This window comes from Gymnoscopelus braueri (genome assembly GCF_963280865.1).
Source record: "Gymnoscopelus braueri genome assembly, chromosome: 5".
Classification (NCBI taxonomy): domain Eukaryota; kingdom Metazoa; phylum Chordata; class Actinopteri; order Myctophiformes; family Myctophidae; genus Gymnoscopelus; species Gymnoscopelus braueri.
In genome coordinates, this window is record NC_137606.1 from 17340580 (window position 1) to 17368359 (window position 27780).

General features: G+C 42.2%; 1 protein-coding gene across 1 annotated transcript in view; it reads right to left on the bottom strand.

Moving 5' to 3' along the window:
* The window catches only part of veph1 (ventricular zone expressed PH domain-containing 1), a gene marked incomplete at both ends in the record, with an annotated part of 186807 nt that extends 181356 nt beyond the window's left edge, over nt 1–5451 (bottom strand). Inside the window, 2 exon segments of the mRNA XM_080429094.1 lie at nt 4319–4537; nt 5314–5451. Coding sequence (XP_080285220.1) covers nt 4319–4537; nt 5314–5451 — 357 coding nt within the window.
* Nucleotides 5452–27780: the final 22329 nt, after the last annotated feature.

A 27780-nucleotide genomic window follows, 5' to 3' on the forward strand; every position in this document is an offset into this window, starting at 1 on the left:
TTTAGGTCTCACTTGCATAGGTCTTTGTATCGTCGCTGTGGCCGCCCTCGTGGCCTTTTTCCCGAAGCAAGTTCTCCGTAGAGGAGGTCTTTAGGGATTCTGCCATCCTCCATACAGCACTCATGACCCAGCCAGCGAAGACGTCTCTGTTTAATGAGTGCGTACATGGATGGTACTTTTGCACAGGCCAGGACATCCCTGTTGGGCACCTTGTCTTCCAAAGAGATGTGGAGTATTCGTCGAAGACAGCGCATGTGGAAGGCATGAAGGGCCCTATTCTGGGCGCCGCCTTACCCATTATCCCTAAACTTCTTTGCCATTTTTTACTATTTTGAAAAACTTTTTCAAATAGTTCAAAAAGCCAATCTACAAGCTCACAACGTGTCGATGTAGATCTGTTAGTTGAACTATTAGAAAATGTTTTTCGAAATAGTAAAAAATGGCAAAGAAGTTTAGGGATAATGGGTAAGGCGACACCCAGAATAGGGCCCGAAGTCTCCTTTCCTGATGAGCCTTGAGAGTCCATGTCTCACAGGCATACAGGAGTGTGCTCACTACACAGGTATCTGTATACCTGCACTTTAGTGTGATCTGTGAGTTTGGTGCTCTTCCATACCCTTTTGGTCAGCCAAAATAAATACAAAATAAAATGTCATGAACTATGTATAAGTATACTTCTAGAGTGAGAGAGGCTATTTCACCCATCAAGCCGGAACTTACGTGTCAATCAATTGATCAATCAATCGATTGATTGAACATTAAAATAAACATGCTAAGAAAATGCACGCGGCCCACGAATCTCACCACTTAATACGGCAGCCCAGTGCGTTTGAGATTTCCGAGTCCCGATCCAGAAAAGGTCTGAGAAGCACTGATCTAAAACAGTGGTTTTCAAACCTTTTCATATCAAGGTCCATTATTTATTTGGCATTTGAGCCACGGACCACCGTTTGATGAGATTTAGCCTCTCAGACCCAAAACTATTTTGTTATCGTTGGATACGATTTTGGCCACAATTCCATGCAGTATTGATGTTGGTAATGTGCCGTGGTTGACTCCACTCGACAGGCATTTTGCTTGTAGTTTTCTATCAGTGATCCAACCACTGCGATGTAAATCAAACCAACTACACTGCAGGAAACCGGCACTGCCCACAAACCCGCGACATGGGACAACTGACGCGTCTGGCTGGCGCCTCGCCATGCGTCGACTACAACACTTCTGACGCAGATCTGTGACCGCAACATAAATCAGCCGTGAGAAGTGGCCTTCTTAATCCAAACATAAGGACCGATCAAAAGGGTACACACTCATGTAAAGAGGCAGGTTTGTTTTGCTACCACCACAGGTTCTTTATACACGTTTATCGCGTCCTTAAATGACTGTGCCCAATCTCTGGTAGAGCGCCATGAGTTGATGAACACATGGGTATTGTGACTCGACTTGCTCATGTAGGTGAAATCAAATCCAATAGATTTTTGTCTTTTTAACCACCCCTGTATTATACTTCGTTAAATAATGGTGGCGTACAAAAGTAAAAAAAATAGCCGATCTACAAGCTCAGAAGGAACAACCAGTTCCAACCAGTTTCTTTCCCTTCCATCTGGTGCCCCGGCTGGCCAGGGGGAGGCAGTATAGAGACCAGGATTACCAGGAAATCGAACCCAGGACCTTCAAGCTGTGAGGCGACAGCGCTACCGACTGTGCCACTTTGCCCCCCACATTTTTTTAATGTATTTTGTACGTTTGGGTCATGGGGAGACTCATGTGTAAGTATAATCACAAGTCATCACAAAATGACATAAAATAGGAACGCCAGGTTGAAAGTGATAAATAAAAGATTTCCAGTGAGGCTGCAGCTTTAAAGTGCCATACCTCTATCCACCCACATGATGGCAGTACAGTACATTCTATTAATCAAGTGGAGGTCTCTACCAAGTGTATCTTACGTTGGTATGAATGTATACTGTACATGTAGAAGAGTGTTCAGGCTGATACATATTTATGTGATGCAAGCACACACACACACACACACACACACACACACACACACACACACACACACACACACACACACACACACACACACACACACACACACACACACACACACACACACACACACACACACACACACACACACACACACACGGCATGTGAAGTGGGAAAACACACGCACACCTGCAGTTCTATTTCAGAGGTAGCTCCTCTAACAGGAAATAGGTCTATAGTGGTTCAACTGTTCCTCGTTTCGCCAGGGACCGCCTCAAGGAGGACCCCTGGGGGTCCCAGGACTCCACTTTGAGAAACTGTTTCTCAAAGTGGGGTCTGGAGAACCCCAGGGGTCCTTGAGGGGTTCCAGCTAAATGATTGATAGTCGGGAACCAAATGGTTACTCTGTAACTGCTAGAGTAGTGGTTTTCAACCTTTTCCATGCCAAGGACCCCTAAATTGATATACATTTGGCCGCTGACCCCCATCTGAAAATCTTTTGTGCCAGGGACCCCCAGAAGCAAAGATTTGAGTTAAAATGTCTATTTTTTAATAGCCAAAGCTAAGTGGTTAAAATGATTGTGACGCTATGTTAACTAATTTAGCTGGGGACCCCCTGGTACTCGAGTATTTCCAATTGTCTATACTTTTACTTCTACTCCACGACACCTCAGAGACAAATATTGTACTTTTACTCCACTACAATTATTTGAAAACTTTAGTTACTGGTTACTTAGCAGATATAAATTATTACATTAAAAAACATGCATTAACCACTTTAGCCCTATTTTATACATAGGCTATTTGAAAATGTTCAAACATTTTAGTACCGTATTTTCCGCACTATAAGGCGCATCTGAGTATAAGGCGCACCTTCAATAAATGTATTATTTTCATATATAGGGCGCACCGCATTATAAGGCGCATCCGCACTATAAGGCGCACTGACGGTGCGGCTTATAGTGCGGAAACCAAGGGAACCAATATTGATACATATATAAGGCGCATCGGATTATAAGGCGCACTGACGGTGCGCCTTATAGTGCGGAAAATACGGTACTTTAACTTTAGAAAACTTGTGAAATGGGACATTCTGCATATGTACTTTATACTGTTGGTACTTTAAGCACATTTTGATAACAATACTTTTGTACTTTCACTCAAGAAAATGTTTAAAGGGATACTTCACTTTCAAATAAAATAAACATTAAAAAAAATTATTAAAAAAAAATGAAAGAAGTTATGGCAAAATAAAGGCCCCCTCACGCATTAGAGTGTCCTACTAATGTGTGAGGGGGCCTTTATTTTGCCATAACTTCTTTCATTTTTTTTAAATAATTTTTTTTAATGTTTATTTTATTTGAAAGTGAAGTATCCCTTTAATTCCGGACTTTTACTTGTAACAGAGTACTTCTACATGGCAGTATTGATACTTTTACTTAAGTAAAACATTTGAGTACTTTTTCCACCACTGGTCGATACTGCAGTCGGGCTGACCCGAAGCAGTGAATTGTGATTAAAATTTACGTCAATAACGATGATAAGCTTTGGATATTAATACTCGATATGGATAGCTTTGTCACACAGTAGAAATAAAGGCATCAGCCGGAAAGGTTATGGACGAATAGGATTCTGTCCCTTGGCAAAACCCTCTGCGATAACCAGAAGGACTGGGAGACTCAAACCTGTGACCTTTTGATTACAGGAAGTCTTAACTCCCTGCTTGTCTTTTCCATGCACATGCAGGTATTTGCTCCATGTGGTCAGGTATGTGCAAAGGTATGAACTCTATGTAGTTCAGCTGGAACTAAAGATAATTATCTTTGGTGCACCTTTACAAAACACGTTGTCTGTATGCACATACATTAGGACTGCAAATTCCAATCATTTTTCTAAGCAATTATTCGATTGATTACTTTTTGATTCATCAAATAATCAAGATGCAGATTTTTTTTATAATTTGTTTTATTTTTTATATATCAATGAATCGACGCAAAAAAATTGTAATAGATTTTTTTATAATCAACTAATCTGATTAAATTGATCAATTTACTATTTTATACTTTGTGTGAACTGTGAACAGTGTCTAAAAAAAATAGCTAATCTACAAGCTAACGTGTCGTGATGTGATGCTGACTTTTTTGTAGATCTACTATTTTCGCAATTAAAAAGTTATAATTTTCCTCCCAAAATCAATTATTTTTTTAAATAGACTTTTATAATCAATTACAGTAAATCGATTAGTTAGAGATGAGCTATTACACCCCTAACAGTATGTACTGTAAGTGTGTGAGTGTGAATGTGCTTCTGTGCTTGACACGCATACCTGTAGTATGCAGCTGGTGATGTCAGAGGCTATCTTGGCGTGTGGAGTGTCCTCTGCGCTCTCTCCCTGTGGGGTGAGGTTATGTTCCAGACATGACTCCCACAGAGCCACCAGTGACGCGCTGTGACGCTCAATGGAGCCCGTCTCCCTTATCGCCGTGGTGATGCGCGTTATGCAAATCTCCACCACCGCCTGGTCGTTGTCGTTGGTCAGATAGTCCTGTCAGACAGCCAAATCCGTGGACAGGACAATATTTGATTGATTGGACTTTTTATTGACAAACATGCATGTATATGGACATTATAATTAGATATCTGTCAAAAGGAAAAACACAACAACAAAACTTGAGAGCTTATTTCCATTCTGGTCTGGAAATTCAATCAATAATAAATACATTGAACCCAATCAATTAAGGAAGTGGTTCTCAACCTTTTCAGGCCGCGACCCCCCAAAATAATCATATTTGAACTGGGGAACCCCCAAAATAATCATAATAATCAGTTGAGGCATTACATTTAGTTTGACTCGGTTCCATAGATAAATATTGTGAAAATAGCCGATCTACAAGCTCACAACGCCTCGCGTTGCGAGGCGTTGTGAGCTTGTAGATCGGCTATGTCTTATATTACTTGATAGTATAATTTGTTCATTACTTTTGGTGCAGGGGTCCCTGGCACAAAAGACGCACAGAAGCAAAGATTTGAGTTGCAAATGTTGGCTTTCAAAATATATATATATATATATCTTCAAAGACTTGCGCAAATTTTCAATTTTTTTATGTTCATAGCACGGCACTCAGTGACGCGCTATGAGCTTGTAGATCTGCTATTTTTGAATAGCCAATGTATATAAAATAATGGTTAAAGTGGTTAAAAATCTAAAATGACACAGATGAGGTTGAAAGGTTGAGAATCACTCCTCTATATAACTCATGCACACACACACACACACACACACACACACACACACACACACACACACACACACACACACACCGGTGAGCAGGAGATGGTCTTTATCTGATCCAGGGCCTGAGACAGACAGTCCTCTATGTCTGCGTCCTGCAGGGAGAACAGGTCCCCCGCTCTGGACAGATCCCTCTGACTCAACACCTGGCTGAACAGCTGATGCATGCTGGGCCTCCACGATGCACTGCACAGTTACACCAGCTGAAAGGAACAAAACACGGGTTTTCCCACTTTTAGAGGCAGTGGTTCTCAAACCTTTTCATGTCAAGGACCCCCAAAATGATATGTATTTGGCCGCGGACACCCATCTCAAAACATTTTGTTCCAGGGACCCCCCCCCAGAAGCAAAGATTTCACTTTAGAAAGATATATATTCACGATTTTTCAAAAATAGCAGATATACAAGCTCAGAGGGCGGCACCGAGTGCCGCGCTATGAGCTTATATATCTGCTATTTTTGAAAAGCCAAAGTATAACATATGGATAAAGGGGTTAAAATGATTGTGAGGCTTTATTAACTCATTTTGCTGGGGACCCCCTGGTACCCCCCCATACTGTAGTTGCCCCGGAAAAAAAAGAAAGAATAACATTTTTGTATTGTTATATCAAAAGTCTACGACCTACCGGTTCAAGACCAAAACTCAAAGTGGGCTATTATAGTGCCAATATGATTTGAAAAATAATTTGGGTCCTTTATCAGTTCAATAAGGCATTTGTTCTAAAAGTGGGGTCCGGGGACCCCCAAGGGGTCCTTGGGGGGGTTCCAGGGGGTCCCCAGCAAAATGTGTTAATATGGCGTCACAATAATTTTAACCACTTTATACTTTGGCTATTCAAAAATAGCAGATCTACAAGCTCATAGCGCGGCGCTATGAGCTTGTAGATCTGCTATTTTTGAAAAATCGTGAACATTTGTGCGAACCTTTGAATATATATTTTTTTAAAGCGAACATTTGTTACTCAAATCTTTGCTTCTGGGGGTCCCTGGAACAAAATATTTGAGATGGGGGTCCGTGGCTAAATACAATTTTGGGGGTCTTTGACATGAAAAAGTTTGAGAACCACTGCAACAAGGGACACGTATTTTAGTTTCCAAATAAGGGGCGCTTCCATATTTCAAGGGATGGTTGGCGATGGTTAGAGTAAAGGTTTTGTCTTCATTATCCAGTTACCATTCAACGTTCCAAGTTCAACTTGCTGGATGTGATGTCAGATCAGGGTACGCTGGACGTCAGCAGCACAATATGCTGAATCATGGAGTTCAGTAGTTCTGGCCTGCTTTGGTCCACATCTACTCTGGGACTGACCGAGGTAGGTTGTTGCCATGGAGACAGGACACGTTCTGTAGTCATTCAGGACCTTGAACAAGTGAAGGAGAGAGAGACAGAGAGAGAGAGAGAGAGAGAGAGAGAGAGAGAGAGAGAGAGGTGGAAGAGGAACAATACAATGTGAGAACATTTTTCACTTTATGTTAACCTGACTGGTGTTCCTATTTTGGGCAAGGCGTTACAGGCAAGAACACCGTACCCAGAATAGTAGCAATTTTGGTAGCAACATGGAATAGACCATGTGAATACACTTCAGTCATGAAGTGGAGATCTAGCCGAATAATGTGCTTTTAGGCAGGGCCGGATATTACGTTTTCGCTGTGTGCGTGCGTGCGTGCATGTTTATATTTATAAAAACTGGGTTATGCAAGTGATGCTCCACTGACACTCAAAATACCAAATATTAAGATATTCACTTCCTGGCTCCCACCTTTACATTGAAACCTTTCCTCTCTCTTTCATTCTCTCCTCCTCCTCCTCTGTCCCTGTTTCTATACTAGTAACAAGTAACAACAGATGAGGTTGGGATAAGTTAATGTGTGATATAAGTAAATATCTTCTTTGCTAATATGTTACATATTTTCTACACATTTTACACAGTGTTTCTCTCTCTCCTTCACACACACTCACAACACTTCTGACTCTTGTGCAGCCTACAGTGTAAATTCCTAACACACACACACACACACACACACACACACGAAATATTTATTTATGTCCACATAAGCAGAAGTACAAGGTGTACAAAGGACATTAACACTGCCAGTGCAGTAAGATAAAGGGAAAACAGCCAGTTACAAAGTGCATGTAAGGCAGAGCATTGTTACATACAAAACAAAATATGGCATACTTGTCAAACACAGCGGACAACAATCATGGGTAAAGGAAACAACGACTCCTCCAAATCGAGCGGCTTCCTATAATCGCTGATATTGAGCAGTACCTTGCTAATTGTTTAGCCCTCCTTTTGGAGAGGCCGGCCATTTGGAGGTGTTACAGTCTGGCTCAGAGACCATAACAAAAAAGGGGAGACGACGCGGAGGAATATATAAATAAGTGTAAATGGTGCATTTATATAGCGCTTCTATCCGAAGCGCTTTACATTGATTGTGCCATTAACCCATTCACACACACATTCATACACAGATGGCGGAGGAAACCATGCAAGGCACCAACCTGCTCATCGGGAGCAATTAGGGGTTCAGCGTCTTGCTCAAGGACACTTCGGTTAGGCTGTTAAAGGCACACACACACACACACACACACACACACACAAGGCCATGGGGGCCGTCACACCCCCCCCCCCCCCCTTCAAAACAGGGTCCCACAGGGAACCCTGGCCCAAACTTTGTGCTATAACTCAACTTACAAATGTGCAAATATTTACAAACAAGAAATGACAAAGTCATAATATACCCGCTTGCGGCAGGCTATTTTTGCCCCAATCTGCAGTACAAAATGTAAAAGTTGTCATTAAAATAAAATCTCAGCCATTCGAATGCAACAAAAATAACTCCACAGAGGTTCATTGGTTGGCTACCAATATAAAGTGTGTGTGTGTGTGTGTGTGTGTGTGTGTGTGTGTGTGTGTGTGTGTGTGTGTGTGTGTGTGTGTGTGTGTGTGTGTGTGTGTGTGTGTGTGTGTGTGTGTGTGTGTGTGTGTGTGTACAATATCAATGGTAGTGAAAATAATTGATCTACAATCTCACAGATCTGCTATTTTCACCAGCTGATATAGTTACTTCATAATGTAGCCTACCCTTACCCAAGTCAAAACTACAGTGTTTCACTTAGAAATGTATGAACAACAAAAATGAAGACACACACACACACACACCCAGGAGGACTGGTTGATAGTGTTGTATGCATTGTTCCTGGACAAAAGACCGGTGGTGACCAGTTAGTATTCATTTATGTATGAAAGAAAGAAACTATTTTCACAACAAACGAAGTGAGTCCATAGAATACAGGTAGCGTAAGGGCAGTCATGTTAAAAACATCAACAGTGGTGGAAAAAGTACTGTAATGTTTTACTTAAGTAAAAGTATCAATACTGCAATGTAACCCTAACCCTTTATAAAAGTGAAGCTCACAACTTGTCTTTTGATTTCACTGTTTGAAACAGCTAGGCTTGTAATGCATAACTGCAAGTTTGCCCTTTTCACTACTGGCTTACATGAAAGAAAAACCCAAATGGGTCCATTTGGTTTCATTAATGTCTTTTGTAAATGAAGTATTCAATAAAACGTCATAATAAAAAATAGCAGATCTACAAGCTCACAAGGCGGCGATGCGTTGTGAGCTTGTAGATCTGTTTTTTTCTGATGAAATGCAGCTGATTTTAGCGTCATACCTTACATGAAAAATGTTGCTACAGTAACCTTGGTTGTAGTGTGTATTCATTCATTTGTAAACAGGGCAGTCATGTTAAAAACAGCATGGGAAAAGTACTCGTACTAGTGTTGCCATGTATACTAATTACAAGCGACCTTGTTTTCTGTGAAGTTGCTTGTAAATGTAGGTAGTTGCTTGTTATTTGTTATTATTTTGTTGTGAGCTTGTAGATCGGCTATTGCCAAGTCGTCTATTATCAAATAGCCGATGCATATAGGTTTGAAGTGCTCATGTAGCCTAATAGTCACTTAAGTCTTTGGGCTTGTTTTCATTGACCTGGTTGCTTATTTTTCTCTCAAAAGCTGGCAACCGTGTCATTGTTTACACCAACGAAGAAGAAAATGGCGGAAGTGATCCTCTTTTCCAAGGGCCGTGTGAAAGACAGTATTATGTTGAGAAAATATAAAGTCATTACAGCACCATAACATGGTTAATAAATTTTATTTTGGGATGTACAATACATGAAAATTACGAGAGTAATAACGCGAATTGCGTCGATAACTAATGGGGAGCGGACATTAGCGCGCTTGGCTAAAAACAGTTAGTTAGTAACATCATACAAGCTAACTATTAGCCAAATTCGGCTAGCGGTCGGAGGACTGCATAGTCCCATAGCTTGGGAAGACGAGGCCGCCCGTTCAGAGTATGGGAAAGTATCCCATTGGCTTAAACGACAGCCAATGACGCAAATCTGTCGAACAAATCTGTCGAATGCAAATGAATCTGTCGAATGCAAATTTGTCGAATGATGAGTCATAGGTCTGCCTCTTCATAGACCCGCAGCTTTCGCTAAGCGGGTAAAAATGAACCCCATTTTAAACTAACCCCCCCAGTTCACATCTCCATTCTGCTTCAGCCCCACCCCACCTCAGCAACTGGTACCTTGGAGCCTTTAAGAGAAAGGTTAAGGCCTATGCAAAACAGATTATGAACACAGAATTGATTTATGGGCCCCTAAATAAAGCATCCACATAATTCTCTTTCCAATGACTTTTTCCATGTTTTTTCTTCCTGTGTGCATTACAAATGCAGACAGGATGAAAATAACTCCATGGTGTATTCTGCACCTGTGGCTGTGACCCACAGACACATGGTTTTCCCTCACAACCAACTTGTGCACGTGGCCTAGACTACCAAAGATAAAAACCAAAAGTTTACATCTGTAGCCTAGCTGAGAGATGGTCTGCTCTAGCTGATGATATTTTAGCACTTTGGTTAGGTAGGCTTCCTCTAAGCTGTAATCAAAAGTACAGCCGACCTCGAGAATGAACACCTCCCTATGGTTTTCATTAACAACAATGACATCAGGGGTGTTAGCTGAAATGTTAGAGAACACAGAATCATCGTTACACAGGTTAAACATGCTCGGCTTCACAGTAGAATGCTTATACAGCATGATGGAGGACCTGAAAATAGAAGTGATATCTTTTGATATCAAATCCACTATTCTGTCATGCCTACTTATGTAGAGTCCCCTGTATACATAGCACCCATTTAAGATGAACACGCACGCACGCACGCACGCACGCACGCACGCACGCACGCACGCACGCACGCACGCACGCACGCACGCACGCACGCACGCACGCACGCACACACACACACACACACACACACACACACACACACACACACACACACACACACACACACACACACACACACACACACACACACACACACACACACACACACACACACACACACACACACACACACACACACACACACACACAAACTCTGTGGTGGTAAGTAACAAAATACATTTACTTAAGTACTGTACTTAAGTACAATTTTGAGGTACTTTTACTTCTCCTCCACTACATCTCAGAGACAAATATTGTACTTTTTACTAACTTTAGTTACTAGTTACTTTGTAGATTTTGATTATTATTACAAAACATACATTAACCACCTAAGCCCTATATACATTTCGGCCATTGCGACGCAACGCATTGTGAGCTTGTAGATCAGCTATTTTCAAAAGATTTTTTTATACATTTGAAAACTTGAAATGGGACATTCTGCAAAATGGAGTACTTTCTACTTTTGGTACTTTGAGTAAACTTTGATTCCAATACTTTTGTACTTTTACTCAAGTAAATTTTGGTATTGAGTATATCTACATAGCAGTATTGATACTTTCACTTAAGTAAAACATGTGAGTACCTTTTCCACCACTGTCAAAACTAGCAAGGTGTCAGTCTTCAACTTCTAAACCATTTGAGAGTTTTCCAGTTCAATGGTGATTCAGTGACATTCCAACAACATGGTTGGTTGGACATTCAGGCGGTTGAGCAGGTTAACCCATTAAGACCGGCGGGGACGTATCCGTCTCATTTTTAGATTTCTTTGGCTATTCAAAAATAGCAGATCTACAAGCTCAAAGCGCGGCACAGAGTGCCGCGCTTTGAGCTTGTAGATCTGCTATTTTTGAAATATCGTGAAAATGTGTGCAAATCTGTGTGCAAATCTTTGACATATTTTTTAGAGGGAACATTTGTAACTCAAATCTTTGCTTCTAGGGGTCCCTGGAACAACATATTTTACAAATGTTCGCTTTAAAATATATATATTCAAAGATTTGCACAAATATTCACGTTTTTTTTTAAAATAGCAGATCTACAAGCTCATAGCGCAGCACTCGGTGCCGCGCTATGAGCTTGTAGATCTGCTATTTTTGAATAGCCAAAGGTAACACCATATGCTAATGACATTGTATAGGTGCCAATCCCGCTTATAAACCCGTGAAGCTGACATACAGTAGAGGACGAACGAGAACATTATCCTTCATCCTTGCCATTTTATTTGCGGCATGGCTCTGCAAGAGGCTAGCCGTCTATGACAGGGTCTGTCTGTGTGCCTGTGCCTGTCTGTGTGTCTGGAGCTAACCTCGCAAACTGCTGAACCAATCAGCAACACATTACTTGTGCATGCTGCTAGGTCCCAGAAGTACCTAATTCATGTTTTCACATTATAAGTGAAATGTTCTCGAATAGGAATTTTAATCAAATCAGTTTAGTTTTTGGTCACTTTGTCCTTAGGCCCCAGCCATAAAAGTCTGTCCCCCTTTCGTCCATACATGGGCATAGACACAGGCTGACACGTCATGTGAAGTCTGGGTCTGGCAGAACCAGGTCTCCTGGTCTTGTTTCTTTATTATTAGAAAATATTGCACTTTTTGACAAAATATCGGTCAAAACATCAGTAATTGGTGGTCTAGACCAGTGTTTCTCAAACTTTTTCATGTCAAGGACCCCCAAATTGACACGTATTAGCCTACGGACCCTCATTTGAAAATATATGCCAGGGACCCCCATAAGAGAAGATTTTTACAGCTCTAGCAGTGATTCTCAACCATTTTAATTTCAAGGACCCCCAGTTTGACATGCATTAGGCTACCGGACCCCTATTTAATGGCATTTCTATCTCTGGGACCTCAATTGATATTGTAAAATTAATTAGTTAATTTAACTCTGAGAATGTACAAATGGAACTGTTAGGGTACATTTGGTTCCATTTGTACACTCTCAGAGTTACAGACCTATAAGGGTCCATTTGGTTCCTAACTATCCATCATTTAGCTGGGGACCCCCTGGCACTCCCTCAAGGACCCCTGGGGGACCCCGGACCCACTTTGAGAACCAATGGTCAAGAACTCTCCAAAATCAAACCCAACAATCTCCCATTGGTTGGGCTCTAAACAAATGGGATGCAATGCTCCATGATGGTTCAATACAGTAAATAACAATAATAACTGTAAATAATTGCAGTCATTTGGCCTTCAGACACCCTACTGCAAGAAGAGTTGCGTTACAGTACGAATGAGTACAGACGCGTGGGAAATCCAATTTAGCACGTTAATCATTTACCTGACATCACTGACTCCCTCTATTACGACATTCAAACATTAACATCATGTGTGAGGCATGTGCACTGTGCGCACGCACACACACACACACACACACACACACACACACAAGCGTTAGCACAAATACGTATATACACACACACACACGCAAACAGAAACACACAGGATACCAGGTAAATGGATCTACCATGTGGATTTTACCTGTGAAAGTTACTGCCCTTTGTGGACTATGTAGCCTCGATCTCCAGGCTTTTATTGTTTAGTTTTGCTAAAAAATAAAAGCCTAGAGGAGCGCGTCGGTGTACCCGGTATAGGAAGTGTTTCATTTCCCCAACCAACCAGAGTGCAGTGGGCGTCGCTCGTAATGTTGTGTTAACGGGGCGGGGGTTGACGGACAGATCGGTGAACCAATGGTATCAGGCGCAATCTCTCCGCGCCTCTATATACACCCGCCCCTCTATACACGAAAACAGGAGCGCTAGTGCAGCCTATGGACTATGTGGTTGAACCTGACACTACACTACACTGATACTCTCTTTGCACCTTAACCACTTAAACCCCATATGGGTAACGGGAGTCCCTCAGGGCTCAATACTAGTAGATTTACTGTTTTCTGTTATTGTGGGGTAGGGCTGGGTATTGCCTGCAACCTCACGATCGATACGTATCACGATACAGAGGCCACGATACGATATGTATGTTGATTTTGAATAATGACCGCGTGTCCTACAAAATGTATTTGCTGATGTTTTGATCAATATATTGTCAGAAAATGTAAAGTTTCCAAATCAATTTGAAAAACTTAGTTGATAACATTTAAACAAAAAGCAAGGAAATAAATATGAATAAAAAGTAAATAATGTTTTGAAACATTTAATCATGTATATCGTCACTGTCGGGCAGAAACTGATGCTGATGTTTTGTTTTTTGAAAGCCGAATCGATGTGGTAGCCTCTGTATCAATACGCTTATCGGCAAGGAATACAATACGATTGCCGTATCGATTAATTGGAAAGTGGGAAAGCTTTCGCTGAAAATAGCAGATCGGCAAGCTCACAACGCAGTTGAAAGAAGGGGTACAGGCCAGGGAGAGTGAAGTGTATAGGGGCTGAGGTGGAGTCTGAAGAGGTGAGTCATCAGATTACGGGGAGTGAGTCTGCAGTTCTGACTGCAATTGGGAGTTCATGAACAAAAAAGTGTTTTGAAATAAGTACAGCTTAACTCCCAAATGGTTTGGACTGCAGACTTGCAAAGAAAAGAATTCCAAGGCACTCCGTCTTTGGTGAACAAAATATATAGGATTTATTTTGAGCGAGGCAACAAATTATGACCAACGCGTATCGACCTATTGGGAGTCTGCATTTGGGAGTTTATTCCACAGTTTTGGAGCCAGGAAGACTATTTTTTTTTGTGACCACATTTTTATTGTTCATTTTACATTATATCGACAGAGACGATATTCTAAGTATAAACAACAGTATGGTATAAACTGAGTTTGGTACGACTTCCTTCCCTGCGTGAAATCAGACACACCACATCTATCTGTCCTCCCAAAGCCAGACGTAGCCATGGCGACCACATTGCCAGGATACAGCATCAAGAATTCCCATTGGTCCAAGCCAGCTCTCTGAGACCTAAACAACAAAACAGCCATAAACAAAGACCAGACAGCTTTATCTGTCTGTTGCATGCACGCACACACCTGCGCAAGCACGCGCGCACACACGCACACGCACACACACACACACACACACACACACACACACACACACACACACACACACACACACACACACACACACACACACACACACACACACACACACACCTCTTCTTATCTCTGTGTAACAAAAGACAATGTGTATTTTTGTGTGTTCCTGGAGCACAGAGAGACACAGTGTGTCGTGTTGTTGGTTATTTCTGCCGACACGCTCGTGGATGTGATGTGGGGAAAGAAGGAGAGACAGGTAATGGAATGAGGTAATGATAGACAGAGGGACTGAGAAAGACTGGGAGAAATGAAGACGGAGATGAAGAGAGGGGAGAGGTATGAATAGAGAGGAAGACAGAGAGAGACAGATAAATAGAGAGACAGACAGACAGGTGGAGAGAGAGAAAGAGAACAAGAGAGAGTGAGAGAGTGAGAGAGAGACAGAGAGAGACGGAGACAGAGAGAGAGATTGAGAGGAGATAGAGACAGAGAGAGACAGAGAGAGACAGAGAGAAAGAGAGTGAGAGAGAGTGCTGGATAATGTTTCAGTGTCCTGAATTCCCAGTGTAACCTGTAGACCCCTAACAAACTGAGCTTCCATTATTACACCTGAATGCCTCGCTCACATGCACACGCACACGCACACGCACACGCACACACACACACACACACACACACACACACACACACACACACACACACACACACACACATGCTGTCCTCAGGAGGCTCGGAGATAGAGCTTGTCAATGTGTGTGTCTGTGTGGCTGGCTGGCTGCACACGTGTGTGTGTGTGTGTGTGTGTGTGTGTGTGTGTTTGTGTGTGCGTGTGCGTGTGCGTGTGTGTGTGCGCGAGTGCGCGTGTGTGCGAGAGAGAAAGAATGTGTGCATGTGCGTATGTGTGTGTGTAAAAGCAGTGAAAAACAGGCCTGAGGAATTCAGCTCTTAAACAATCAGCTAGTTACTATTAATCACCCAGCTATGGCTCAGCAAGCTCAGGAATGCAGCCTTCACACGCACGCACACGCACACACACACACACACACACACACTGTCAAACATAACACGGAACAACAACAAAAGACACACACTGATCCAAGAGGCAGACATCATAAGGGCCAGTGACAGCGGTTGCTCCCATATACACTGCAAAATCCTCGGTCTTAACTCAACTCTCAGAGTGTAAAGAATGCACCCGTAATGACACCGTCCCAGTGAAATGAACACTGAGGATTGTGCGCTGTCCTTTCAGCCCAGGCAGGCAGGCTGTGAGTGGGGCACTGGGTGAGGGGTTACAGGGGGGGCATGCTGGGGGTCTCGTTTGGCGGCGTTAGGGGGTGTGTGAGGACAACGTGACCACTGGGTCTCTGGTGCAGTGGTTTGCAAAGTGGGGGCTGCCAGGGGGGACAATTGGCAGTGGTGGGAAAAGTACTCAAATGTTTTACCTAAGTAAAAGTATCAATACTCCAATGTAGAATTACTCTGTTACAAGTAAAAGTCCGGAATTCCAAATTGACTTGAGTAAAAGTACAAAAGTATTGGTATCAAAATGTACTTAAAGTACCTAAAGTAAAAGTACGAAAATGTTTGAAAATAGCAGATCTACAAGCTCGCATCGCGACGCGTTGTGAGCTTGTAGATCAGCTATTTTCAAATATAATAGGGCTAAAGTGGTTAATGTATGTTTTAATAATTTACATCTGCAAAGTAACTAACTAGTAACTAAAGTTTTCAAATAATTGTAGTGGAGTAAAAGTACAATATTTGCCTCTGAGATGTAGTGGAGTAGAAGAAAAAGTATAGACAATTGGAAATACTCCAAGAATAAGAAAAAGTACCAAAGAATTGGACTTAAAGGGGTAGTTCACCCCCAAAATAACTTTTTTTCTATTGATTACTGACCATCTGGAGCCTTGAATTCATAGATATGTTTTTGTTTTTGTCACATTCCTAAGCCAATAATTTGATTCTAATAAATGTGTCCCCATTGATTCCGGTAGGAGACACAAATGCATTTGTGTCTCCTACCGGAATCAATGGGGCTACATTTATTATAATCAAATAATAAAGGAAGGAATGCGACAAAAACAAATAAATATCCATGAATTCAAGGCTCCATGGGGTGAGTAATCAATAGAAAAAAAGTTATTTGGGGGGTGAACTACCCCTTTAAGTACAGTACTTGAATAAATGTACTTAGTTACTTTACACCACTGGCAATTGGAAAGGAGAGGAAAACCATTTTCTTTAATAAAATGTGAAAATAGAAGAATAGTAGAGCGGTCATTTTTGTCTTTTGTTTTTTTTCAAGCGATTTCACAATACGGAGGGCTACAGCCAGAGGATATGACTATTTAGGGGACCTTGGCATGGAAATGTTCGGAAACCCTTGCTCTAGTGTCTCTAGTAAAGGGTCTATGTCATGAAACTTCACTGTTACTGTGTTTCTGGTCTTGTTTTGTGTTCTGTGATGTCCCTTCTACCAAAACAAAAAGATTAAAAAACAAAGACATTTACTTTTGAAAATGTATACTCAACCACATATCAGATTTTCTCCCCGACAGTGATGTAACTGTCGGGCTTCTTGAAATAATCCCACCCACCAGCGAGAGAAAAATGTACGTCATTATTTCTTTTTTATCTGTGTATATAAAAATATTAATTTCTAAGCAAATCTCTTAGTTCAGTCAGATAACTCACGAATAGTTTGAACCAATATTTTATTATGAATGTGAATACAAGTGTGTATATAATAATTTATCTTGGCGTTCGGCTCTGCAAATATTTTTCTCCCTGCTCGGCACAATCATACAGACATCATTAACCATTAAGAGCAGGGAGATAGATATAAATACATAACAACCCCCCATGGGGAACAGAACCAATAGCAGAGCCCACTGGTGGTGCTGGGGTGGTGGTGGGAGTAACAGTTGCATTCCAACAACCAGGGGTACAAATGACAGCAGAGAATGAACGAATACCGAGGTGAGCTTAAATAACCCGCTGATTGGTCAGCTGATTGACACGTCAGCTCTGACGTAAGACTGCGTAATAGTATTGTAATAACTCTGTATGCACCCGCATAGCCGCAGTATGTAACCTCTCGAGTATATGCTGCCTGAACTAACTCGCAGGCTACGTCTCATTTCAGTCAGATAACTCACGAATAGTTTGAACCAATATTTTATTATGAATGTGAATACAAGTGTGTATATAATAATTTATCTTGGCGTTCGGCTCTGCAAATATTTTTCTCCCTGCTCGGCACAATCATACAGACATCATTAACCATTAAGAGCAGGGAGATAGATATAAATACATAACAACCCCCAACACTGCGGAACCAAGAACGCCCTACGGTGAACACTCACCGATTCATCCAAGCATGATATCCCACTGACTCCTTATGGAGACAGTGACGAATATGCCGCTAGCAATTCTGGATCATGCTAGGATATACTAACATAATGTGAACGTCTATGTGAGGCCATGGCTGCGCACCGCAGTTTAGGCAATTCCTCTAGAACCCTCCAGAAGAATTATTCTATATGATGGGAAACACTGTGTGTGGTGATTACCTCGAACCAACTGACCAAGCCGATATCCCATCTTTCCCCCCAAAACACCGTGACAAGCGTCTGGGATCGGCTAGGACATACTAACTTTATATGAACTAAAAGGCCTTAGCTGCCATGGCATGACAGCACTTAGCCATTCCCCTAATGCCACATAGAGGAATATGCTACTTAAAACTTAACATGAGCTCTGTGCATGAGCCACTCTACTTCATCACCGTGATGCTAACCAACCGCATCACCCTGATGCACCCGACCAATGAGAACACTGAACCTTGCTGCCATTCCCCATTAATACCACAAAGAGAACTATTAACATGAATCTGTGATAATGCCACCAATGAACTCACCAGCGACCACCATATATGCATTGTAACGACAGTTTTATTACTACTCAGATGCAGCAATTACAACACACTTGCACTCATTAGATTCTGAGCTAGAATGATCTCTCCCCGGTTTAACCGCACATATCGTTCATAGGCAGCTGAGGACCACCTGCCCAGTGATTTTAAGGTTGCGACCGGCACTTTCAAGGCTGCAGTAGTGGCCGCTCCGATGCGAAGAGAATGAGGAGAGTAGAGTTCTGGAGACAGCCCGCAGTACTGGCACAATGACTTTAGTTTCCCAGCAAACCAGGATCTCGTCATAGGTTTGCCACCGGGGATGAGAAACAGGGGATCATGTGGAAGATGCCGGGCTCGGCATTGCAGATAAACAGACATAGAAGAAAGGGGGCAAAACACGGTATTAGTCTTAGATATGATGACAGGTACTCCTTTTTTAAATTTATCAGATTTTTAATGTTTCAAGAATAAAGTAAATAGATTCTCTTCAAAAGTTAAATCAGAAATTGTGAGGTCATGCTGAGGATCAAAAGAGAGAGACCGAGTTGTGAATTCCTCACACCTTAAAGAGGTGGTGCCATGTTTTTGCACTTTTTCTGTTTTTCATGTGTCTATGAGGTTGATAGAACTTCATTAAGCCCCCCGGTGGTGTTTTTATGGTGTTTTATGTCTTCTCTGACTATTTGGAGTTTCTTCCTGGAGGCTGAAACCTTGAGGGTCAAACGTGCCAATAGAGAAACAGCACTTTAGTGACATCACAAAGCCCACACCCTCCCCCTCATTATCATAACACAACAGGTGTGGGCATGAGGAGGAGGAGGGACTAGGACAGGTGGGTGGTGCTAAGGTGGTGGAGGAGGTGCTAAGGTGAGAACCAGGTATACTTAATGCACTGGTGGGTTTGTCTACATAAAAACAACATTTTAACACTTACTGTACACTTTTTTTTGTTGAAAAAAATCCTTACATAATAATAATACCTTATGATCAGGTTTTAGGGTTGAAAAATATCATGGCACTCCATCTTTAAGAAACCATAAAAAGCGGTGAGAATTATAGCTTCCAACATTTTGTCCTCATAATAAGAAAAACACCCTTGCCTAAGTCTCCCCACCAACTGGTGCACCAAGTTAATCGTAAGAGGCAATTTTTTATCTTTCCCTTGAGGTTGATCTTTTTTGAGCCCGTTGAGCAGTAGCCGAATGGAAGGATGACTGAGAAGACTGCATGATGAAGGGTCCAGGCACCGCAAATGAAATTGAACGCCAGCTAACATAGCTTTAATTGAAGATGGTTGAAGTTTACGGGATTCTGAGGAATGCACTATGAAAGCACACACTATGGGAATATTTACTGGAATAGGGTTAATAGAAAAACTTAAACAAAAAGAGGAGAAGAAAAACCAAGCTGAATCATAAGCTTTTAATGTACTATTTGACAGTCCTTTCCTCATAATCTTAGCAGCTGAGCTCAAAAGACCTTGTAAATAATCATTTGATCCTAATTGAGAATCGCTTGACAAAACGGAGGGCACGGCAGGCTGGTTGGCTCGGCGTTGGGGCACATCGCTCTGAAATCCTGAAATTTAAATCGCGACAGAGCATCAGCTACTGAATTTTTATAGCCCGGAATAAAAGATGCACGTAGAATGAAATTATCGTTAATGCACGTCCATGATACCCTTCTGATTAAACTGTTAATTATAGGAATGGACGAACGACCTTTATTAATTATAGTGACTGTTGCCTCATTGTCGCAAAACACTGTAATTTGTTTCCTTTTCCATTCCTTCCCCCATATCAAGCACGCCATGACAATTGGGTAAAGTTCAAACAGCGCGATAGATTTAAGACTGGCTGCCATTGAGGTTAACTCAATCGGCCAAGGCTTTGCAAACCACTGGTTATTGTAAAACCCTCCAAACCCGACAGACGGGGCGGCATCTGTGAAGAATTTTAGCGAATTGGAAGTCTCAACCAAATCATTGAAGAAAAAAGAGACACCATTCCACTGGTCCAGTAGTGCAGACCAGAATCGAATGTCAGATTTGCATCCTTCATCTAATAAGATTACATCCTGTAAATTAGGCACAGATTTTGCCATATCTAGTAGACGCGAAACAAAGGAGCGGCCCTGGGGAATAACTTGCATAGCGAAATTAAGATGGCCTAACAGCGAGAGAAGTTCACGTTTAGGCAGCGAAGTTAAATCTAAACAATGTTTTAGAAATTCTCTGATGCGAATTCATTTCTCTTCTGGCAGAGAAGCTTGCATTAAAACACTGTCTAGCATAATTCCGAGAAATTCTAATCTGGTGAGGGGGCCTATCGTTTTCTCCTCTGACAAGGGAACTCCCACAGAAGAGAATAAATCTCTTAGAATTGAAATACACCGCGCTGGAGGCGAATAGGAAAAATCCACAACCAGAAAATCATCTAAAAGATGAAGAACAAACGGTAGTTTGTATGTGTTAGATAAAATCCAACATAGCGCCTCTGACAGAGAATCAAAAATACGAGGGCTACTGCGACACCCGAAAGTTAATTTCACTGCGAAATAAAATTTTCCACGCCATTTAACCCCGAACAGATGCCACTGTGAAGGATGAAGTGGCATCACTTTAAAAGCATCGGTTATGTCTGCTTTGCCCAACCAAGCTCCTGCGCCTGCAGCTTTGATCATTTGAATGGCATTATCAACAGAGGCATAATAAAGGGAAAACAGATAGAGAGGAATCAAATCATTAATGCTTGGGACTGAGCCATTATGTGGAGCGGAGAGGTCAATAATCATACGCTTTTTTCCAGAGTATTTTCTTGTAGCTACTCCTATAGGGCTTACTCTAAAAAGGGAAAAAGGAGATTTACTGAAAGGCCCAATCATATGACCTTTGGTAGTTTCTTTTACAAGAAGCTCATCTACTACATTGGGCTCTCGGAGCGCAGACTGAAGATTATTGCAGACATAAGTTATTTTAGGGAGCCAACACAACCCAGCCATGAACCCTTGGACTAAACCAGTTAACAAATAGTTCACAAAAGATCGAATAGGATGGTTCTTGAGGGCCTTGGACAAAGCAGGAACATTCACAGGCGTAGATGGATGGTCCTTTATTATTTCGGAGATTTTATGGGGCGGGTTCTCCGCGGGCAGACGGACCTCGGGTGGCTGTCCCCGCACCAACTGCAGATATGCATAAATTTACAATTCATGAATGTGCATACACCTTCATTAAAACTATTACAAGTGTTAATGTTTTTTCCTGGCATATACCGCACCTGTTTCTTTGGTTGCCAGTCGGAATGAGACGGGGGGTTCACATTTGCCTGAGGCTGCTGAGTCACCCCGTGTTTAACCACGGTTTTGGGGCATAAGTTAGCAGAATGGTTAAAAGAACCACAGACTGAGCAGCATAGGAATTGCTACTGAGAAATGTCTACTGACGATAGACAAATCGACTACGGACCAATCCAGGCGCTGATTAAATTTGTTGATGAGCATGGCAGCTTTACAAGAAAAAGCTTTATGGTACTCATAAAATAAGGACCCGCCATAGGATAAAGCCAGATCGGCTATAATAGCCATGTAAGTGTCCAGTTCCTCTCTACGCTGGGGGTGTACCTCACAGATGCAGTCTCTATAGACCCCAAAAGCCGTAATAAATTCTGCTAAAGTTAGCGTTTTTGTTAGCCTCGGATCCGAATCCTTTAAGACAAAAGAGACCTCCCCACAGTCCACCAATCTTCTATCGGTCGCATCTGTGTTTATCAGTATCTTGACCAGATTAACATCATGCCCTGTCGAAAAAGCGAACAATTAGATGAAGCGCTTTTCATTATTATAGCTAAACATCTCAGATCTCTTTTTACCTGCGATAATATGTTTCCTGAGGCTCTCAGGGATGGCAGCAGCGGGAGAGAGGAAAGAGGAGCCTGTGGCGGGGCCTGGAACTGCTGTTCCCCAGGTTTTCTGAGGTGACACGGTGACCACAGCGGCTGCTGGGGGATCTGCAGATCCCGCTGGGAGAAACACGTTGGTTGTCCCTGGAGAAAACCCCGTAGATGGCATAGAAGAACCGGAAACCACTGGACTGTTGTTGCTATTTTCTAGCGCGTTGATCCTGATGTTGACCTGGTCGAGTGTAGTTTTCATACTTAGCAAAGTAGACACGATGATGTCATCGTTACTTTTACCGGACGATTGTACAGACGGAGTAGTTTTGCTCTTTTTTGAAGCGGCAGCGGGACCGGCGGGGCGACCTGCTGAGCGTCTTTTAGCTGGGCCTTTGCCTTTACCGACATACTCGGTGGAGGGTGTTGTTGCCGAACCAACTTGAACATGCACCTCTTCTGAATTTACCAGAAATTGCAGAAGTTCCTCGTGGCTTAGACCTGGAGTCACGGGAACGCTACGGGCATAGAGGCTTTGCAGAATTCGCTCAACAGGCCAGTCAGCTAATTTTCGAGTACCGCGAGCACTACGTCTTTTCTGCACTTCAGCAGTAGGGGGGATTTCATCCTCCTCGTCTGGATTATCAGGACCTGGACCATTATCATCAGGATCGGACAGTATGCCGTCGTCCGACTCGGAGTGAGCAGAGGACATGACGACAATAAGGCTAGACACAAAAGCTAGAGCAGCCAACAGTTGCATTCCAACAACCAGGGGTACAAATGACAGCAGAGAATGAACGAAGACCGAGGTGAGCTTAAATAACCCGCTGATTGGTCAGCTGATTGACACGTCTGCTCTGACGTAAGACTGCGTAATAGTATTGTAATAACTCTGTATGCACCCGCATAGCCGCAGTATGTAACCTCTCGAGTATATGCTGCCTGAACTAACTCGCAGGCTACGTCTCATTTACACCAACATTGGTGTAATGCAACCAGTACCACTGTGAAGTAGTTTGTTTGTGTTCAATGATGAAACTGAAGAGATATCGCAGGGAAAACTGAAAAAGCGGAAGTGACTAGTTCCGTTTTTTAGGCAAAAGCTTTATCCCGTGTTTAATTGAAGGCACAATGAAGCTTTTCTTACAGTCAGGCACATTGTGGGGAAAGCTCAAGCGTGGTTGGGTAAAGCTATTGCGTGGTTGGGTAAAGCTATTGCTGCAGTGTGGCAAAATCTTCAAAAGCTATAACTGAACATTCCCTCAACAAATGAGTATGATACCGTAACCTTCTTATCACATGACTCCACAGATGTGTAGAATTTTGAATTGTTTAAGAAACATATTTTTAACACCTCCTCCTAAACCATAGATCTGATTGCTACAAAATGTTCTATGGATCAGTGGACATACAGCTTCTTTGTTGTTGAATGTGTTATTCTGAGGATCTTGACCAATGACCTTTGCTAGGGTTAGTATTAGTATTTTGCGGTCACCTAATTTTCCTCCCTGGCCACAGTGCTATAGGAACATGGATGCTTTTAGTTTACAGGACATTATAATACATAAACATACATACAATGTACTTACCACTTTTCTAGATATTCAATTGTTACTTTACAGAAACAATATGCTTAAAAAATGCAGTATTATTTTTCTCTGCAACAGAAAACAAATGTCTGTCCCTTTGTTACGATTGTAACTCTTAATATAGTAGTGCAATGAGCAGTACTTATAACTACTTTTTCTCAAGGAGTAATAAAAATAACTTCCTCAACACTGCTAATCAATAATAATAATAAACTGTATTTATATAGCACCTTTCATGACATGAATGCAGCTCAAAGTGCTTTACAGAGCAAAGAAAAAGACAATAATAAAAATAAATAAAGCAGAAGTGCTTTATCGGCTGTTGTATAACCCCTAGGGAAGATATGGCAGCTGACCAATCTGCACAACTTTATCACACTTCCTTTTATAGCTCTCCTTACCCATGGGAAATAAAGGCTTGGTATGTGATCAACAGCACTGACACGTCAACATACTGTAAATGGTAAATGTTGCATTTATATAGCGCAATTATCCAAAGCGCTGCACCACGCTAGTTTTGCTGGTGTACTTAGTGATCATACATTATAGTATTTGGTGCAGAAGATGGAAGAATAAATAATGGGGAGCTGGCTTGTTAGTAGGCTAACTGAAGACAGACACAGCTCGAGCTCCAAACATGCTTTAGCCTTTTTATTTTGGGGGGAGACAAATTGTTTTAATCTGACATTTGGGTGGGTGGGTGCTTTCTCCCGTGAGCAAGACAGAGAGAGAGAAAGAAGAGAGGGATCAAGAGAGAACACTGGCCCTTTTGTATGACTTACAAGACAGACCCCCCTTCTCCACACACACACACACACACACACACACACACACACACACACACACACACACACACACACACACACACACTCTCCCTACTCAGTCAGCCCTGTCTCTCTGTGTAATGTGCACCTGCTTGGCCTACCAGGCGACAACACACACACAAAGCTGGTGAAAGGGAGATGGAAGGGATATCTACTGAGGAAATGTATTTTAATGAACGCTGTATATTAGCAACACTCTCAATCTCACACACACTTGCGTGCACACACAAGCAATCAAACTGAAGGCAGTTAGGTATTGGGAATATGTACTGTATGCCTAAACCATTCTGCCTCTGTCTGACACACACACACACACACACACACACACACACACACACACACACACACACACACACACACACACACACACACACACACACACACACACACACACACACACACACACACACACACACACACACACACACACACACACACACACACAAAAGATACCCCTCATTTATGCACATCATTGTAGTGTGGCTTTGTGAAGTGGGGGACAGAGAGTTGGGGGGTTTGGGGAGAAGCAGAGAAAGTAGTTCTTCTATCCCAAGGGTGCTTTTCAAGGAGCATTTGAATCCTCAATCCTCCCTCTAAGCCCTTGATAAACAGTCCCTTCATGGCCAAACACTTCCCTCAAGTGACTATCCTTATAGAGACCTCTGGGCTTCCGTTAAATTAGGCCGTTTAGACCAGGGGTTCTCAACATGTGGGTCGGGACCCTACATATTTTTTGGGGGGTCCTCAGATGACAGTGAAGTGACAATTTAAGTAACCTTTTAATGCCTAAAAATAGAAAAGAAAGCAAATAAAAAAAGACCACTTCTGCATCAAAAGTAATTAACACACTATACTAAAATAAATACAAACATTGGCCAAATTGTCAAATACCGGTAATATAAGAAAGAGGCAAAACTTTTGAAGATAGACGATCTACAAGCTCATAATCCCTCACAACTGGTTTTTTTCCCCCCCACAATATTTATCTGTGGAACCGAGTCAATTGAACGCCTCTACTCCAGAGCTTGTCAGGGTGGGGGGTCCCCAGTTCAACGATCATTATTTTGGGGGGTCCCGGCCTGAAAAGGTTGAGAACCACTGGTTAAGACCAATGGTTCAATCTCAACCTTTGGGCCCTGCAATATCGTGAGGATGTTGCAAGTTGGCCCCCAAATAATTGGCAAAACACTAAGGTTGTATTGACAATAAACTGCCGGTTCGGAAACGTAACTTCGGTCGATTATTCCTCCCCTTCAATAATATCGATTGATATTGTATTTTATATCATTTTTATCGTTGATTAGTCACCTTTACAACGAGGAATAACTTGTAAGGATCGTGCAATCGTGGAATGAGCGACACAGCTAAACGTGTCGGTAGCGCCTCCAAACAATTAGCCAAAATCCCCCAATATGCTTCTGTTGGTAACCCCACTCGTTTTGAGAGACCTGCCGGCACACACCTGCTGAGAGGTGTGTGCGCACACTGGCGCTATAACAGGCCGATTCACGTTTTTACCTATAACTGCACCGATCTGTGTAAAACTTTGTATGCGCACTCCCTAGAGGCCAAGGATGAAACCTTTGCCCTGCATTTTTCACATCTGCCTTTTATAGCGCCACCAGGAGGCCGACTTATGTAAAACAAATGTTTTGATATTACTCGGTGCACGTGATCTACGAACAATCAGTTGTATGGCCGGTAAAGAAAATAGAGAGTAACTGGTGATTTATTCATGTATTTATCTATTTTACTTTATACATTAGTGACATTTTCACTTTCACCACCACAGCAGGTGGTATACTGCCAACATTTAGCCTCCTGTGCCGGACCCGTCTCAAAAAGACTCCCTACTTTGTGATCCAGAAAACAGTCTCTCTGCTTCTGCATCTCCCTTCTATTTTCTGAAGCCAGGCTCCACTTTCTACATCACAATGGTGTGATCAAGGTTTTTAAGTTTGTGGTTATTCCCCTGTAACTGGGCCACCGGCATCCTCTGTATAATTGATTGTGTGAATGTCATAAATAAGTAAGGATAAAGTCATAGAGAAGAGATTCCCCAAAGACCCTTTTGGAAATATGCCTGCACTGCAGCAACGGAGAAATAAGTATAACACGTACTTAAAGTTAACCCACGGGGTGTAAAACAGGAGGGTGTGTGTGAAACAGGAGGGGGTGTGTGTGTGCGTGTGCGTGTGTGTGTGTGTGTGCGTGCGTGTGCGTGTGTGTGTGTGTATAGAGAAATCTGCAGAGAAATCAGACTTCCTGAGAGAAGGCCCATAAGGTTTAACATAGGAGTTAGTGATGTATGTGTGTTCTCCGTTATTTATGCCCTGGCCTTTATGCTGGCACTGTGCCCTTAGTGTGTGCAGTGAGATTACTTATCTGGGCCATATTATCTCCAATGACCTGTCAGATGACAAGGACATCTATAGGCAGCGGCGGAAGCTGTATGCCCAAGCGAACATGCTGTGTCGCAAATTTGGCATGTGCTCGGTACCTGTGAAGATCTCTTTCTTTAGATCCCTTTGTACACCTCTTGTATACTGCCCACCTTTGGTGTCGCTACAGAAAAGGCGGCATCAGACGACTCACAGTGGCTTATAATGACTGTATGAGGCTGCTGCTGAGAGCTCCAAGAAGCTCCAGTGCAAGCCAGATGTTTGTTAGTGTTGGGGTACCCACCTGCTCTGTTGTGCTACGTAACCTCATGTACAGGTTTATGTGTAGGGCATCTGAGTCAGTAAATGACATCATTCCTTCATGCAGTTCTGTCAGGTTCACCTCTAGACTGTAGAACCATTGGCGCACATGTTTGTAGGTCAGAAACTGAACAATGTGGGCTATTTGCATTTTATTATTATTATTTTCTTATTTATTTCTGTTATTTTATTGTGTTGTGTTGTATAGTGATATGGATCTCCCTGGGTCTGAAATAAAGATTGAATTGAATATGCAGCTG